A 15,331-nucleotide genomic window follows, 5' to 3' on the forward strand; every position below is an offset into this window, starting at 1 on the left:
TAAAGGTGTAAGTTTAAATAAAATTAGGAGGTGTTTGCAGGAATCGGGGCAATTGTTTAACTTGCTTGAGTGATTCGGAGGGTCTTACAAAAACACTAAAACTTTATATTTAGAGGTAAGTATATAAAATATGTTTTTGCCTTTAAAACTGGTATAATTTTCTCGAGTAGTTTCATTTAAGGGCCCTATTTCACGAGGACATCACGGTTGCGTCAACAACGTGAGGTACCCTTTGAACTGCATACATTTTGTTGATTTTGACATGTTGTTTGTATGACTGCAGATCATAATTGGAAATTATTGTGAGTCCCAAAAGTATCCTCCTAGCCTCCTGTAACTATTCATTTGCAATACTTTACAGTCTAGAAAAATATTTTATTAACAAAATTATTATATGTTTATTATTTTATTTTTTATTTTTATTAGAATTTTTTTTTTTTATTTACTTTAAGATACATTTTGAACTGTTTCCGTTCAAGGAATACTTCTCGACTGCAATTCATTACATTCTTCTTTGTTGTACAGAGAAATTAGAGGAGCGGATTTTAATAATTAGTAAGGATAATGAAACTGCTGCAAAAACATGTAATTTTATTTTATTTTGAAATAATTTACTGAGTAAAATACCTAAAATCCAATGAGCAATTTACACAAAAGCATTCTCATAAAGGTGAACGAGGTTATCGTAAGGGAGAGTCCACACGGGAGTAGCCGATGCGTCGAGTGCCACGACGACGTCTCAATGTTTGTAATTATGATTTTAATGAAGAATGACGGAGCGTCATTTCTCCGAGGCAGATGAAATCGCTATATCCTCGTAACGACCAGCTGTCCAGAGTCCAGACACAATAGATAAACGATGAGACTTGGATTAGAAAATTGGGCCTTACGGGCCTTAAGACGGTCACTCCATAAAATATCGTTCTTAATTTTGCCGCCTCGCTCCAACCTCGTATCGGTGCAGGGCAGAGAGTGTTCCTTCTTACATAGTCTTATTTTATTCTATAATAATGCTTAGCTAAATCATAACGATGTTAAACAAATAAAATGTATGAAATTAACAAGCTATTGACAATTTTTCACTTGATTTGCTTATGGTAACCCTATGTACAGATTAATGGTAGTATCTTGAAGATCGTGAGGCGTGAAAAGATAAAAAAGAGCCCCAGCAGTAAGACAATATAGGCTAGAAGTGTAAATGGAAGCGCGTTAAAGCGCTGTAGCACTTACCTGAGCGATTTCAACTTAGTCACGTTCTGCGGCGACGCAACGCAACCCACAATTGATCGTGAGGCCTCACTCTATAATAACAATCTGCAATTCAAATAATTCTGACCATAACAAACATGCTGTAACTTGAGACCCTAAACACATTTGGAAGATCGTTCGGAGCTTTAGCAGTTCTTAGAGATAGCCCTCGAGGCCTCTAAGCGGCCCTTAGGCTGAAGGGTTAACATTTGTTTATATTATATTGCTTGCATGCTCGGTTTAATGGCTACTGTTCGCTAGGGAGTGCTATGTAAATGATCCTATGTGTTAATACCCTGAGATCAATATGACTTGATTTCTGAATTGTATTTGTTATCATGTTGAAACAATATCGTGAGGAAACCCACATTCCTGAGAAATGCACTTTCGTTGGGCTGGTTTTCCCTTCGCGGTTTGGATGGTCAGACAGGAAATCGCTTCTGTAAAAACCGGACCTGTCAAAAGTGTAGGTTAGGTAAGTGGTCCCTGTGGAAGAACAGGATAATGCTTGGAAGATGATGATTTGTTACCGTGTTGGTAACAAGAAATGCGTGGGTCACTGAATTCGGCCTCTGAGCGTTAAGCTCTCGATTCAGAGGTTCCGGGATCGAATCCAACTGGATTTGATAACTTTACCAACTGTAGATTTCAAACTTAAACAGCCTATTTTCGTCCCTCTGCAGTGCTGGGGCAGTCTCTTAATCAAGCAGAGAGGAGCATACACCACGCTGCTCCACTGCGAGTTGGTGGAGGTGTTTGGCACTTTTTTTTTACGTTGGGAAATGCGTTACGCACACCACGCCGCCCGGGGGGGCGACGTGTTTATGTGGGACTCCCCGGGTGTCGCCACCCGGTATACCCACTAAAACCCAACGGTGTTCCTCCTTGTCGCCGTGTGGCGGGGATACGGGAACGCAATTGCACACAACCGCGTCCCCGCCGGCGGATGCCCTTTGGGACCCAGCGCCCATGGGAGTGCGTCAAACGCCTCCCCCTCCGCCGAGGGCTGCCCGGAACACTTGGGGAGCCCTACAGCGCGGGACCTATGTTGATGGACCTACGGCGGTCCCCCGACCACCGTCCACAGGTCCCCGTCAAGGCAGCGCTCGGTCGATTGCGACCAAGTACGCCGTTCCAGGTGTTTGGCACTAGTCCAAGGCGTTCGAAGCCTTCCGAAGCACGGAACCTTCCTGGACAATCAGGTGACTCGGCCTCCAATGTCCTTACTAAACAAAGTGATTTCGTAAATTTTTCCTTCGGGAATCGAACTCACGTCTCCAGATCGTAAGTGCAACGCTCTAACCACTAGCCAACTGAGTGTGTGTAGTTTTCAAAGGCAATCGAAAATGATTCGAAAATTGAAATTTTGCTTAACAACTTCTGTACTGGACAGGGAGAGGAAGGGAGTGAATAAACATCAAATCTACAAGCGGAGATCTATATCACTAGCTTTACAAACTGTAGGAGAGTTATAATTATAGAGAGATGCCGCGGGAGCATAGTCGGTGGGTGGTGAAATAATTATGCACAAAACGATTTTTTCTGAGGCATCGAGTTATAAAACTTTCCTTGTGATTCATTGCTTCTTTGGTATCGTGCAACCACAGTTAACGCTTGTGTTACTACGCAACATAACATAAATAACCCACACAGGGTGTTAGTGACATTGCAACGAATACTAAAGGTATAATACAGACCATGATTTTGAGTTAATATCAAGTGAAATTTCCTGTCGGAAAATTCATAAAAAATTTTAGTGTGTTTCTATTATTCAGCTCGATACTTTCCATCACATCACATCATCACTAATTTAAGAGCCATGCTCTGGTCGGTGTAGCATTCTCCATTCTTGTATATGAAAGACAATTGGTCTTCCTTATAAGACACGACGTTCGCCTTCTCTTTAATCTGTTCCATGTAAGCTCTTTTTGGTCTTCCCCTTCCTCTCTTACCTTCTAGCTTCCCTTCTATGATGTTTTTAATAAATTCGTCGTGTCTTATTAAGTGTCCAATCTTGCCTCTTCTGTCCTCAATAACTCTCAATATTTGCGTCAATCGATACTTTTGCGACGGAAGATTCTACTTGATATCAAATTAGAATCATGGTCCGATTCAAGTTACAATGTCACTAACACCCTGTATACGTCCCACTTCTGGAAACAGGCTTACTCTCAATGAACCGGAGAGGCTATAAAGTATACTCCACCACGCTTCTCCAGTGCGGGTTGGTGGAGGCATTACTACGCAAAGATCGGCGGGTAAATCAATGTAGCAGTTCAGCCAGAAATGTCTTGGTGCGGCCGCTTCAGACGCCCAGATTAACAGAGAGAGAGAGAGATAGAGAAATGTGACAGGACTCACAGGAACAGGAACAGGTGAAACAGGATGGAACAGGTGATTCAGGACTATATAATTTTGTACTGAAGGCATATCTCCCTTGTTTCTATGATCTGTGCGTACCATCAATGGAACCACCAAGTAAATAAGGAATATTGGCTGGCAACTTTGTAATTTCAGTCCCAATTGACCTGAGTACCGACGCGGACGAAGATCAAAACTCAATTGGGATTGGCAAAGTTTCGCTTCGGGCGGAATGCGAATCCATGAATTATGCGGGTTCGCCACGCAATCGCTACTAATTTTATTAGTCGTTTTATTTTATACTTACATACTTTTGCTTTTGTCCGATTCATCTTGATGAAAGTTTTTAACGTTCTTATTTGTAGGTTCAATTCTTAGTAGATCGTACTAAACCTTTTGTTACCCAAATTTTAATTACCTATTATTATCCTGTACCCAAAAACCTTTTCTAAGCCTGGAATAAATTGCTGTATGAGCAATAAGGCCGCCTGTTGTGCCTTTCTGTATCTGTTGTCTTTATCTCTGCATCTTGTCTCCGTTGTGCTCAATAAAGTATTTTATCTATCTATCTATCCGGATCAAACCCTATCTCACACAGTGAACGAGTGCCCTCTACACCGGTTCCCAGGTGGCATAGCCGAGATGCATTGTGTGACGGATGCGGCAAAGACTTGGCTACGGGAGCTTAAGCTGGATATATGACTACAAAGGATATTTTATTTTTATCTGCCATACGCAATAATAATCTATCTATCAATCTATATACTCCTAGTAAGGTAGGGCCATTATACTCCCAAAAAAGTGCCTCAAAATTACGCCTCAGGAATTTCTAACTAGCCGAACCTCTACCCAACCCGTGTTATTGATGGGTCCATGATGTGTTGACTAATGACTAATGGCTAAACTTAGTAGGTACCACACTCTGCAGACCAGACTGATTTGTGGATCTCATTTCTCATAGCCTACTTGCCTTTGGTCTGAGTGGGAAAATTGTGCGGGAAATCCTAAGATCCAGTCACGCTTTCTTCTGCTGTCGTGTGGATTATAAGAGATCGACCTCATCTAACCTAGTATCAGGGTTACTTTTGAGGCCGGGACGGACTTCTTAACGTGTCCTTCGAAGCACAAACCAAAATCTTACTTTTCAATATCGGGTGAAGCACACAATGCCCTAAGAAAACCAGGGATCACAAGTAACGACCTCCACGGTCCAGTGGTTGAGAGTTGGGCTCACGATCTGGAGGTCCTGGGTTCGATTTCCGGTGGGGATATAGGTATCACAAAAGTTACTTTGTGGTCCCTAGTCATCTTACTAGAAAGTAAGATGATCCGTGCTTCGGTAGGCACGTTAAGCCGTTAGTCTAGGTTACTACTTACTGCTGTAAGTAAGTGGTCGTTACATGAGCCATGTCAAGGGTCTTTGGCGGCTCAATAGTAACCCTGACACCTGGATGAGGTTGGTACTCCACCTCACAACCCACACGATAGAATAACAAGTATTTTTTTTGATGTCCTCATGGATTCGAAGCAGGGACCTCCAGATCGTGAGCCCAATGCTCAACCACTGGTATACGGAGAGAACGGTCACGCCTAAATAGTACTTCAGAACCATAATCTCCCTAGCGTTGCCCGATTTTCACGGGATCCCTTAGCCAATCTGAAGATTTTACCAGTCCGGTTTATTATTATTGTGTATGACAGACAAAAATAAAATATCCTGCCTTAATCATATATCCAGCTTAAACTCCCCTAACCAAGTCGCCGCCGCATCCGTCACACAATGCAGCTCGTCTATGCCACCTGGGAACCGGTGCAGAGGGCACTCGTTCACTATGTGAGATATGGTTGTGCTGAAGATGATGTGCCGAGTGAGACCTTTCAACGCTCCCCACATGTCCGACCAAGTAGTCAATGCTATCCTAGGCAAAACAATAAATTGAGTCGAAAAAAGGTTCTTTCGAATCATCATCATTATCTCCCTAGCATTATCCCGTTTTTTTACAGGGTCCGCTTACCTAACCTGAAGATTTTACAGGTCCGGTTTATTACAGAAGCGTAAGCTTGTCTGACCCTCCAACCCGCGAAGTGAAAACCAGCCCAATACAGGGTAGGTCACATACCTCCGAAAATACATTTATCGGGAATGTGAGTTTCCTCACGTTGTTTTCCGAATGAAAAGGGTTAATAGCGCAGCACGGAAATGAGATTTCTGTTATCTGTTACTTTTGAGTCAAAAGGAAAGGAATAAAGTAAGAGAGACAAAGGTGTTATTACTACCTGCTTATGAATATTTTAAGACAATTTCCTCCGTAACGACGAAGTGTCTTTTTCACGGCTTTCAACTGCATATATAAAATTTAACTCTTAGAAAGGAAATTAACTTCGAACTTTTTCTTCTTATTCAGCAAGAAGATTTTATAACCATGTAAATATTTAATGCAGAGTAGTGTATTTGTACTTACTGCAAAGTTGTACTATATCATACGGAAAAATAGACAACAAAATGTAGAGGAACGCCAAGATTAAGTTACTTAGGCTAGCCCCCGCGGCATGGCAACTACGCCGCGCGTGGCGCGAATCAAATCGAGTGCTTCGACCAATAGCCGTACGACGTTTATCTGCGTGAATAGCATTTGCTGTATCACTTACTCGTAGCCCTCCGTGCCGCGGCTGATGTGCCGCGGGGGAAGCTAAAAGAAAACGTCTTCTCGTCATAAAAGGATGTCAAGAAAGTTGCAATCGACAAATCTGGAAAGGGATCCAACAAGACAACAAGACAAAACAAGACAACAAGAAAAGATAACAAGACAAGACAACAAAAAAAAGGCAACAAGAAAAGAGAACAAGACAAGACAACAAGACAAGACAACAAGACAAGACAACAAGATAAGACAACAAGACAAGACAACAAGACAAGACAACAAGACAAGACAACAAGACAAGACAACAAGACAAGACAACAAGACATGACAAGAGACAAGAGTCTATGAATGAGTGTAGTTGAGATTATATTGTATTGCAGTTCTTTTTAATTCTTCAAATTTATACTTCTAGGTACTGACGTATACTTATTATTTGTCATTCGGTCAACACATTTGCTTAGAATGTCTCCTCAAAATCCAATTCTCCACCAAATTAAAACAAAGTTATATAATTAGTTAAGAAGTTACTGTTACAATGCCGTAATAATTTCTACGAGTGCCGAATTAGCATTTTGCAAACTTAACAAATCCTCTTAATAGTAGTTTTGATTTGATTAGTCAGAATTCGTTCTGTGAATTGTTTGCTAAGAAAATATAAGTCAAATCTTTTGTTTTATTTTTGTTTAGCTTCTGTGCTCTGTTCAACTGCTTGCTCTGCACTGCTACTTTAAAGGATTTGTTTTTGTTTGAATGAAAGTTTTAGAATAGAATAGAAATTGTTTATTATTAAGGACGTCTTCTTTTTGTTTTTTGACGTGACTTATTGTACATTTGCCGCAGATGGCATTAACTACTTGGCTGGACAAATGGGGAGCGCTGAAGGCCCTCACCCAGTACAACGTTTAAGACAACAGGCCTGAGGGTGCCCAACGCACCTCGGCTCAGGGCGTCATCTGAGAGAAAAACTTTTTGAAGGCGATAGCGATAAGCGCTGATTGAGTGAAATCGTCGGCCATGCCGGCGGGGTCGGTATCGGGGTCCTGAAGTGTTGTCGCGAGCTGATTGGCTGCCTCTACGGCTATAAAAGGACGACACACGCAGACAAGACAATAACGTAAATTAAAAATTTTCACGAAATAATTAGGTACAAAAAGCATAGAGGATGTTTCCAAGCTACTACGTTCCTCAAAAACCTGATAAACATTAAATCTAAATATTATGAATTCGAAAATCATTGGCTCGTATCGGGATTCGAACTTGCGACCTTAAAATGAGATTCATCTTTGTCGATTGATATTGCTCTTTGAAAAAAAAAGTTGTGAAATAATTTTGGTGTTGTGAAACCTCTCAAAGTAAATACAAGACCAAATCTTTCAAATTTCCTTACCGCTGCCGCTTATAGTTTGAAACTCGTAGCAATTCTGACCTTAAAGTTATTAGTAAAGTTCATGCCACTCCGAATGGTCAGTGGTCACAAGTATAGCCTCGCATGTATTGCAACGGACGAGACTTGGGACTTCGCATTCCAACTAATTTAGGCTGGTTACATAGCCACGCTGATGGCACAGCCCTGACACTTTTACAATAAAGTTCTGACACAGACATTACACATTGACGTTTTCATACTCGTGCAACTGTGTGCGTGACGTCTAGGGCTACCCAAAATAATACGACTAGTATCCCAGTACCACGGCTCAACGTGCATCCTGAAGTTCGGAATCTTACTTTTTCCAAAAATCAGGTGATTCAAGCTTACAATGTCCTAACCAAACAAAGTATCGTGTCACAATGTCCCCATCGGGAATCGTACTCGGACTTCCAAATCGTGAGTCCAGCGTCACTAGGCCACGGAGACTGCTGTCTAAAAACCTCCACTAACCCGTAGTGGAGCAGCGTGGTGCAGTATGCTCCATAGCCTCTCCAGCTGAGTAAGGGGACGCCTGTGTCCAGCAGCAGGACGAATAGTGGCTGTTTATGTTTAGTAAGTTATATTATGGCTTACTACTACTTAGTCTAAGAGTCGTGTGAGGTAATTTTTATCGCCGCCGATAGGAATCGATAAGGGGCAGAATGTACGTTATCTTTATTTTATGCCAAAGCAAAGGATGGTGGTAGGGCTGGTAGAAGAAGACCTAGAAGAACGTACATTGACCAAATTGGAAATGTGCTTAGAAAAGGTTCAATAAGATCTACTCTGAACCGGCGTGCGTGTATGAAACTATTAATGAATGTGGAGGAAACAAGAGAAGTATGTCAGGATCGAAGCAAATGGAATTCTATAGTCTATGCTTACTCCGGTGGGAAATAGGCGTGAGTTTATGTATGTTTATTCTATGTTAATAAATTATCAGCGCCGTTCCGTTACACAGTTGCGCCGGTCATCAGCGTGCTTAGAATCCGCGCTTACTGTCAGCGTAACTATGTGACCAGCACCAAATATTTGAACGGAACGGAATATTTGAACCGTTTTGGATATGGACGTGGGTTGCTGATTGGGCAAACCACAGAGTGAGGTTTTAGGTAGTAATGTGTAAGTTTGTAGAAATAGTTGAATGAAATTGCAATCTAAAATGAATTAAACGTAATAGGAAACTAAAATTCATAATTCATAATCATTTATTCGCAATAAAAAATGGTATTACATTTTGCAGCTGGTCAGCATTTAAAATTTGGTCTATATTTTTAGTTATTTAAATTATAACATGTAAATAGTTAAATAAAATAAAATTCATAATTAAATGTCAATATCCAAATTAAACATCACAAAAAAACAAACAATACACAAAAAAGAGAAAAAATTAAATAAATACAATCTAAATAAAATAAAATAACTTATTATATGACAAGCTACTTTTCTTGGAAATCCTACTTTAATAATCATGTAAACAGGGATGATTCATACACACATACAGCCTACATATGCCCCACTGCTGGGCACAGGCATCCCCTCAACTGGAGGGGTTACGGAGCATACTCCACCACGCTGCTCCACTGCGGGTTGGTGGAGGTATTTAGGCTGGTAGCCCAGGACCTACGGCATGGTAGGGATGATTCAGAGATGAAATATTGTGAGAGAACTTTGCGTTGGAGAAATGTATTGTGTCAATAGATAATTACACTAACTAGTTACAATATTACGGACTATTTTCAGGATTATTAAGAATAAGAATAAAATAAATTACCAGTAACAGTATCAATGAGTTCTATAATGACAAACTATAGTGCGACATTATTATTAGTATTTATATTAATTTATTATATTTTATTTATTTATTGTGAATATTTTATTAGAATTTACCATGTAGAAAACCAATTATTATTCAGAGTTATTAGATTATTATTGTATAAAATATCAAGCATGACTCCTTTGCAACGCCCTATAAAAGGGTGCATGTACAATGACTTAATGTTGTAATAATTATTAAGAACTTTATGTAAAATGTACATGTACGAAAAATAAATAACGAAAATGTATAATATATAATTTTACCAACTGTAGTTTTCATCACCTCCCAACGTTTTCGTTACGTTGGCACTAATAGCCTGTATACGTCCCACTGCTGGGTGCAGGCCTCTTCTCGAGCTCGCGGTTGTGTGCAATTGCGTTCCCGTATCCCCGCCACACGGCGGCAAAGAGGAACACCGTTGGGTTTTAGTGGGTATACCGGGTGGCGACACCCGGGGAGTCCCACATAACCACGTCGTCCCCCCGGGCGGCGTGGTATGCGTAACGCATTTCCCAACGTCAAAAAAAAAAAAAAAAAAGGCCTCTTCTCGAGCAACGACACAACGACGACATAATCCTGAAGACAGGTAATTAATTCCTCGTGATGAGGGAGATAGAAGCCGTTACAAATGATGTCATGTCATCTGCATACTGGATTATAGCTGTCTGCGAGTAAAACCCATATTATGTGAGCACGTGCTAAACGCGCGATTTGTTTTACATACTTAGTCGTTCCGACGAGCTCTGACCTGTAGGGCTACGGCCGGGTTTCCACTGACGCGGAGATAGGCTGCGAAGAGCGGAGATGTGCGGATTTGACAAATCACTGCGTTTATTCAATTCTGTGCCCCTAAACCAGAATTTAAACCACTGAAAATCTATAACAATAGATTTCGTGGCCAACGGGGGAGCTCGGTGGCGCAGCGGTAAACGCGCTCGGTCTGCGATTGTTGAAGTTTTCGCAAAGACCGGTCATAGGATGGGTGACCACAAAAAAAAAGTTTTCATCTCGAGCTCCTCCGTGCTTCGGAAGGCACGTTAGCCGTTGTTAATAACCATCAATCCGCACTGGGCCCGCGTGATGGTTTAAGGCCCGATCTCCCTATCCATCCATAGGGAAGGCCCGTGCCCCAGCAGCTGGGACGTTAATGGGCTGATGATGATTATGACTTTCAGTAATAAGATCCTATAACATTTTATCAAGGTTATAGCAGATTGTTTTGCTATCAGTTGTTTTTCTCAAGTTTTTCCCACTAGGGTCGATTAATTCTTTCAAATATTTTTCCTCTCAGACGACGCCCCGAGCCGAGGTTCGTGCCCAACTGGGCACCCTCAGGCCTGTTGTTTTAAACGTTGTACCGGGTGAGAGTCTTCAGCGCTCCCCATTTGTCTGGTCAAGTAGTTAATGCCATCTGCAGCATTTCTACAATAAGTCACGTCAAAAAAAAAAGATACCGCTTACCACCTATCACGTTGGTCTAAGAGAGCTCGGTGAGGTGTGCGTACTTAGTTCGTGTTGCGATGCATGTACCTCTGCCCACTCCATTTGGGATATAGTCGTGTTCTAATATAAAAAATATCTTTTAAGAATATTTTACCAAATAAAAGTGCTATTAAACAACATCTCAATAAAACAATAAGAACTCAAAAGTGAGACAGCTTAGACATTGATTTAAAACCGAAAGGACTCGACCTCATTTTCTTTCATTCTTTTTGTGTAAGTATTAATAAAAAATCAATTCCTTTGTGGAATAAAAGGAGACAAATTGTGACAACGTTAGCACTCGAATGATCAGAAGAGAATCTTTGCCGAAGTTGTTTTCGCAAACGATGGGTGATGTTTGACTTTTTGTGAATTTAAGAGGAACAAAGGGACACACATAGGCGTAAAATCATTTACTTATATGTATTCATAAGCATACTGACTTTCATAATTAGGACATCTTCTTCTTCTTCTATCGTGTGGATTGAGAGGCGAATTACCAACCTTATCAACCCTGGTGTCAGGGTAATTATTGAGCCGCCAAAGGCCCCTGACATGGCTCATGTTACGACTACTTACTTACATCAGTAAGTAGTAACCGGGACCAACGGCTTAACGTGCCTTCCGAAGCACGGATCATCTTACTTATTGGACAATCAGGTGATCAGCCTGTAATGTCCTAACCAAACTAGGCATCACAAAGTGATTTTTGTGATATGTCCCCACCGGGATTCGAACCCGGGACCTCCGGATCGTGAGCCCAAAGCTCAACCACTGGACCACGGAGGCCGTCAGGACATGAGGACATTATTAGGGTAAATTGGTCACTATATTATTTATATTAGGTCTTTACGAAATTGCTTGAGAGTGGTGGAAACGAAAGTGGTGTGTTTGGATCGCAACCAACCCAACCAACGTGGATTCTACCTTTTTTTTTTTTTGGTTACGAAGGGGAAATCCTCATGGATACCTCGCCACCCGGGGGAGCGACGAGGTTATGTCGGACTCTTACCGACTAAAACCCCTCCGATGGCCCTCTGCTGCGCATGGCGGGAAGCTCCGGGATCTCTAACGAACGCACCGGTGCTTCCCTCGCGCCTGCTATAAAAAGCGCGTCCCGGGGTAGGTCCCCACCCCTACGCCATCCCAGTTTTACGGCAACGCGAGGCCATGTCACATTGCCGTCCCTCCCGGAGACCGTATGAAGAGCGGCTCGGGCCCCCGCCCTTACCACTCACGGTCTCCAGTGTCCCCTCAGTCGCCTTTTACGACAGGCAGGGGGTACCGTAGCCCTATTCTTGCGCCCGGAACTACAGGGCGGAACGTGGATTCTACCTGCCTTAACGGGTGACAGGCATGATCTAATGTATGTATGTAAGTATACTAAGATAAGTGCTCAAAAGATGTTGAAACGTGAATAAAATTGCCTTTTTTACATTAAAGTCATATTTGAGATTTGCCCTTAAAGTAAGATGTCAAACACAGACATCTGTTGGGAAGAGAAAAATCCAGTTTATTCCAGAATTTTATGTTAAAATTTTTCACCAAACCGTCATTGTAACCTCCCAGTGGGAAAAATGGGGGCCAGGGGCCTATTTAATAAAACTTACAATTGTAAATTACAATGACAATTTGATGTACATTGCGGAGTATGTGATCACGAATATTTTGGAGTTTCATATTAGCAACGTAATGAACACCAAATTGTCATTGTAATTTACAATTGTAAGTTTTATAAAACAGGCCCCTGGAGGTAAAATAAATACCTCTACAATACAATCATGTACGAGTACACATTACGTACCAATTTTATTCAACCTAGGTACTTTATTCGCTTTTTTTGGGTAAAACATTTTTCAATATTATTCTCTCATGTTTGAAACATAATATGCTCTGAAATTGGACGAAAACGTAAACATTTCTATCGGTACTGTTTCTCTTTTTTTAACGTAACTTAATGTAGATTTATGTCATTTATGTATGGCCAATATAAAATATTCGAAGACTTTTTAAATTTCCTAAAATTTACGTGTGTTCCATAAATTTTATGCCTGTCGATTACCCGTCCCTTTCCATTTCGGCGGATAAGAAAATGACAGGTATAACTTGAAATAAACATAGATGGTATTTACAGGAATTAGCACCATTATGTGTTTTAATTATAATATACACATTCATACTGTTAGACAGAAAAGAATCGTTCGACGTAATATCGACTGATACATCTCTGTGCTAATGAACGTCACAACACTAGCTTACGTACTTTGATAGATCTAATTCTTACCGCGCATTGAGACGATTATAATAGAATAGAATAGAATAGAATAGAAATAGTTTATTATGAAAGGACGCCACACACAAAAAGGTCTGTACTGGAGTCAGCACGAATATGGAACTTAACATAACACAACAACTACTTACCTGTTTGTATACCTAGGCTTGCATGCTTTTATGACTCATGCAGTGAAATGGCGTCGAGACGAGACACGTTAAAGTTTTAACAGGCCATGAAAGGAAGTCTGCGTTTGTTGGAACATGATCAGACAAGTTTAGACTTGTCTTGAGCGCATAGATAAAGGCATAGTTACAACGTTCTCGTTTTAGTGTGCTAGTGCGCCAGCCCCTACGGCACGGGAACTATACCGTGGCGCGTATTATATTGAAGATTTTGACCAAAGCCATATATAACGGTTCTCTGCGTAGATGACATTTACGGCTCTATTAGACTTTTTTGTGACGTGGCTCATTGCAGATTTGCCGCAAATGGCATTAACTACTTGGCTGGACAATGGGGAACGCTATTGGCCGAAGCCCTCGGTATAATTCGCCCTGAGAGTTGCTTTCGTTTAACGTTCTAATTTCATAGATAACAGATGTATGCATATTTTATCTTTGTTTTTGAGGTATAAATGATGACCCTTGTTATTACACCCAGGCACAAAACATCTTCCAACCATTATTATACTGATCAAAATAAAGAGAAACAATATAGGTACAACATAATTCTATACCATATCTGATCCAAATATCAGGCAACAATTATTTTTATATATGCCTCAACCATTTTTTTTTCTACCATTGCATTATACATATTTTTGATGTAACTGAGCTATGAGAAAAAAGGTAATTTAATTATCACATTCGAAAAATGTACAACGCCATCAATATTGTTTTTGTAATTTATTCTCCTTGTAATTTATTATTTATTTTTTTATTTCCTTTATTTGTTATGAGAAAAGCTAAATATAATTAATCAGTATAAATTTTATTTTATGCACCTATAAAGTAAATTGTTTTTTACTATAATGTTGTATAGTGTGTGGTTGTAAATAAATAGTTTATCTAAATTAAACAATTTTATGAAATATTATTTAAATATTTAAATAATATTAAAAATAAAAATTTAAATTTTATTTAAATATTAAAATAAAAAATAATTATTAAAATAAAATTTTATTAAATAAAATTGTAAAATTTAAATATATTTTTCGATCTCTATTTAATTATTTCTTATTGTCTGTTTGTCTCGTTGTTGCAGAAATCAGACGGCGCTGGAACGCGCGGTTTGATGGCGCGGTGACGCAGCATGCGCCGCGCGCACCTCGCTGTCTTCTTGCAGCTGCTGCTGTTTGCTGGTAAGACTCTTGCCGTCTTATTACTAACAAATGAGTACTAGTAACAATAACATGTCAATTGGTATAAATAAATAATAATTAATAATCATAATAATAATAATTATTAAAAAACGCAGATAACAGATAATACCAGATTTAAAAAAAAATAAGTTGATTCCGTGCTACGGAGGGCACGTTAAGCCGTGGGTCCCGGCTTTTAGCTGTAAAAATACCTCCACCAACCCGCAGTGGAGCAGCGTGGTGGAGTATGCTCCATACCCCCTCCGGTTGATTGAGGGGAGGCGTGTGCCCAGCAGTGGGACGTATATAGGCTATTTATGTTATGTTTATGTATGTTTGGAACGAGAGTTTCCAGGCTACGTTCACCAAAATTAATATAGATGGCGTTGTACAGCTTTAACGTGATAATTACCTATTTTCTCATTACTTGGGTACATAATTATTCCAAAATATAATTCAATGGCAGAAGCTTATACAAAAATAATTGGGTCGTGTACTAGGTCCAAGATAAATTATGAAATACTCATTACTAAATAAAGACAGATCTAAAACTAACGAAAAACATTTTCTTTTATCTATTTAACTTATTTATGAATTTTAATCAAGAAAAACGTAATAATAAGTGCGACATTTTGTCACGTTTTTCTATGACGTCACAGTGTGCTTTTTCAAATTAATTCCACAATAATTTCGTGTTTTGACGTTTAGTAAAAAGTAACTGATTTGACTAGTTGGA

The 15,331-nt window shown here is 40.0% G+C and overlaps 1 protein-coding gene across 1 annotated transcript in view; it reads left to right on the top strand.

The window, feature by feature from the left end:
• LOC126371640 (uncharacterized) overlaps nucleotides 1–15,331 on the top strand; it is a 342,871-nt gene that overhangs the window by 285,523 nt on the left and 42,017 nt on the right. Inside the window, exon 4 of the mRNA XM_050016953.1 lies at nucleotides 14,499–14,595. Coding sequence (XP_049872910.1) covers nucleotides 14,547–14,595 — 49 coding nt within the window. The 5' untranslated portion in view covers nucleotides 14,499–14,546. The remainder of the gene's footprint in view (nucleotides 1–14,498; nucleotides 14,596–15,331) is intronic.

The sequence above is a fragment of the Pectinophora gossypiella genome, chromosome 12 (genome assembly GCF_024362695.1).
Source record: "Pectinophora gossypiella chromosome 12, ilPecGoss1.1, whole genome shotgun sequence".
NCBI classification, from domain to species: Eukaryota; Metazoa; Arthropoda; class Insecta; order Lepidoptera; family Gelechiidae; genus Pectinophora; species Pectinophora gossypiella.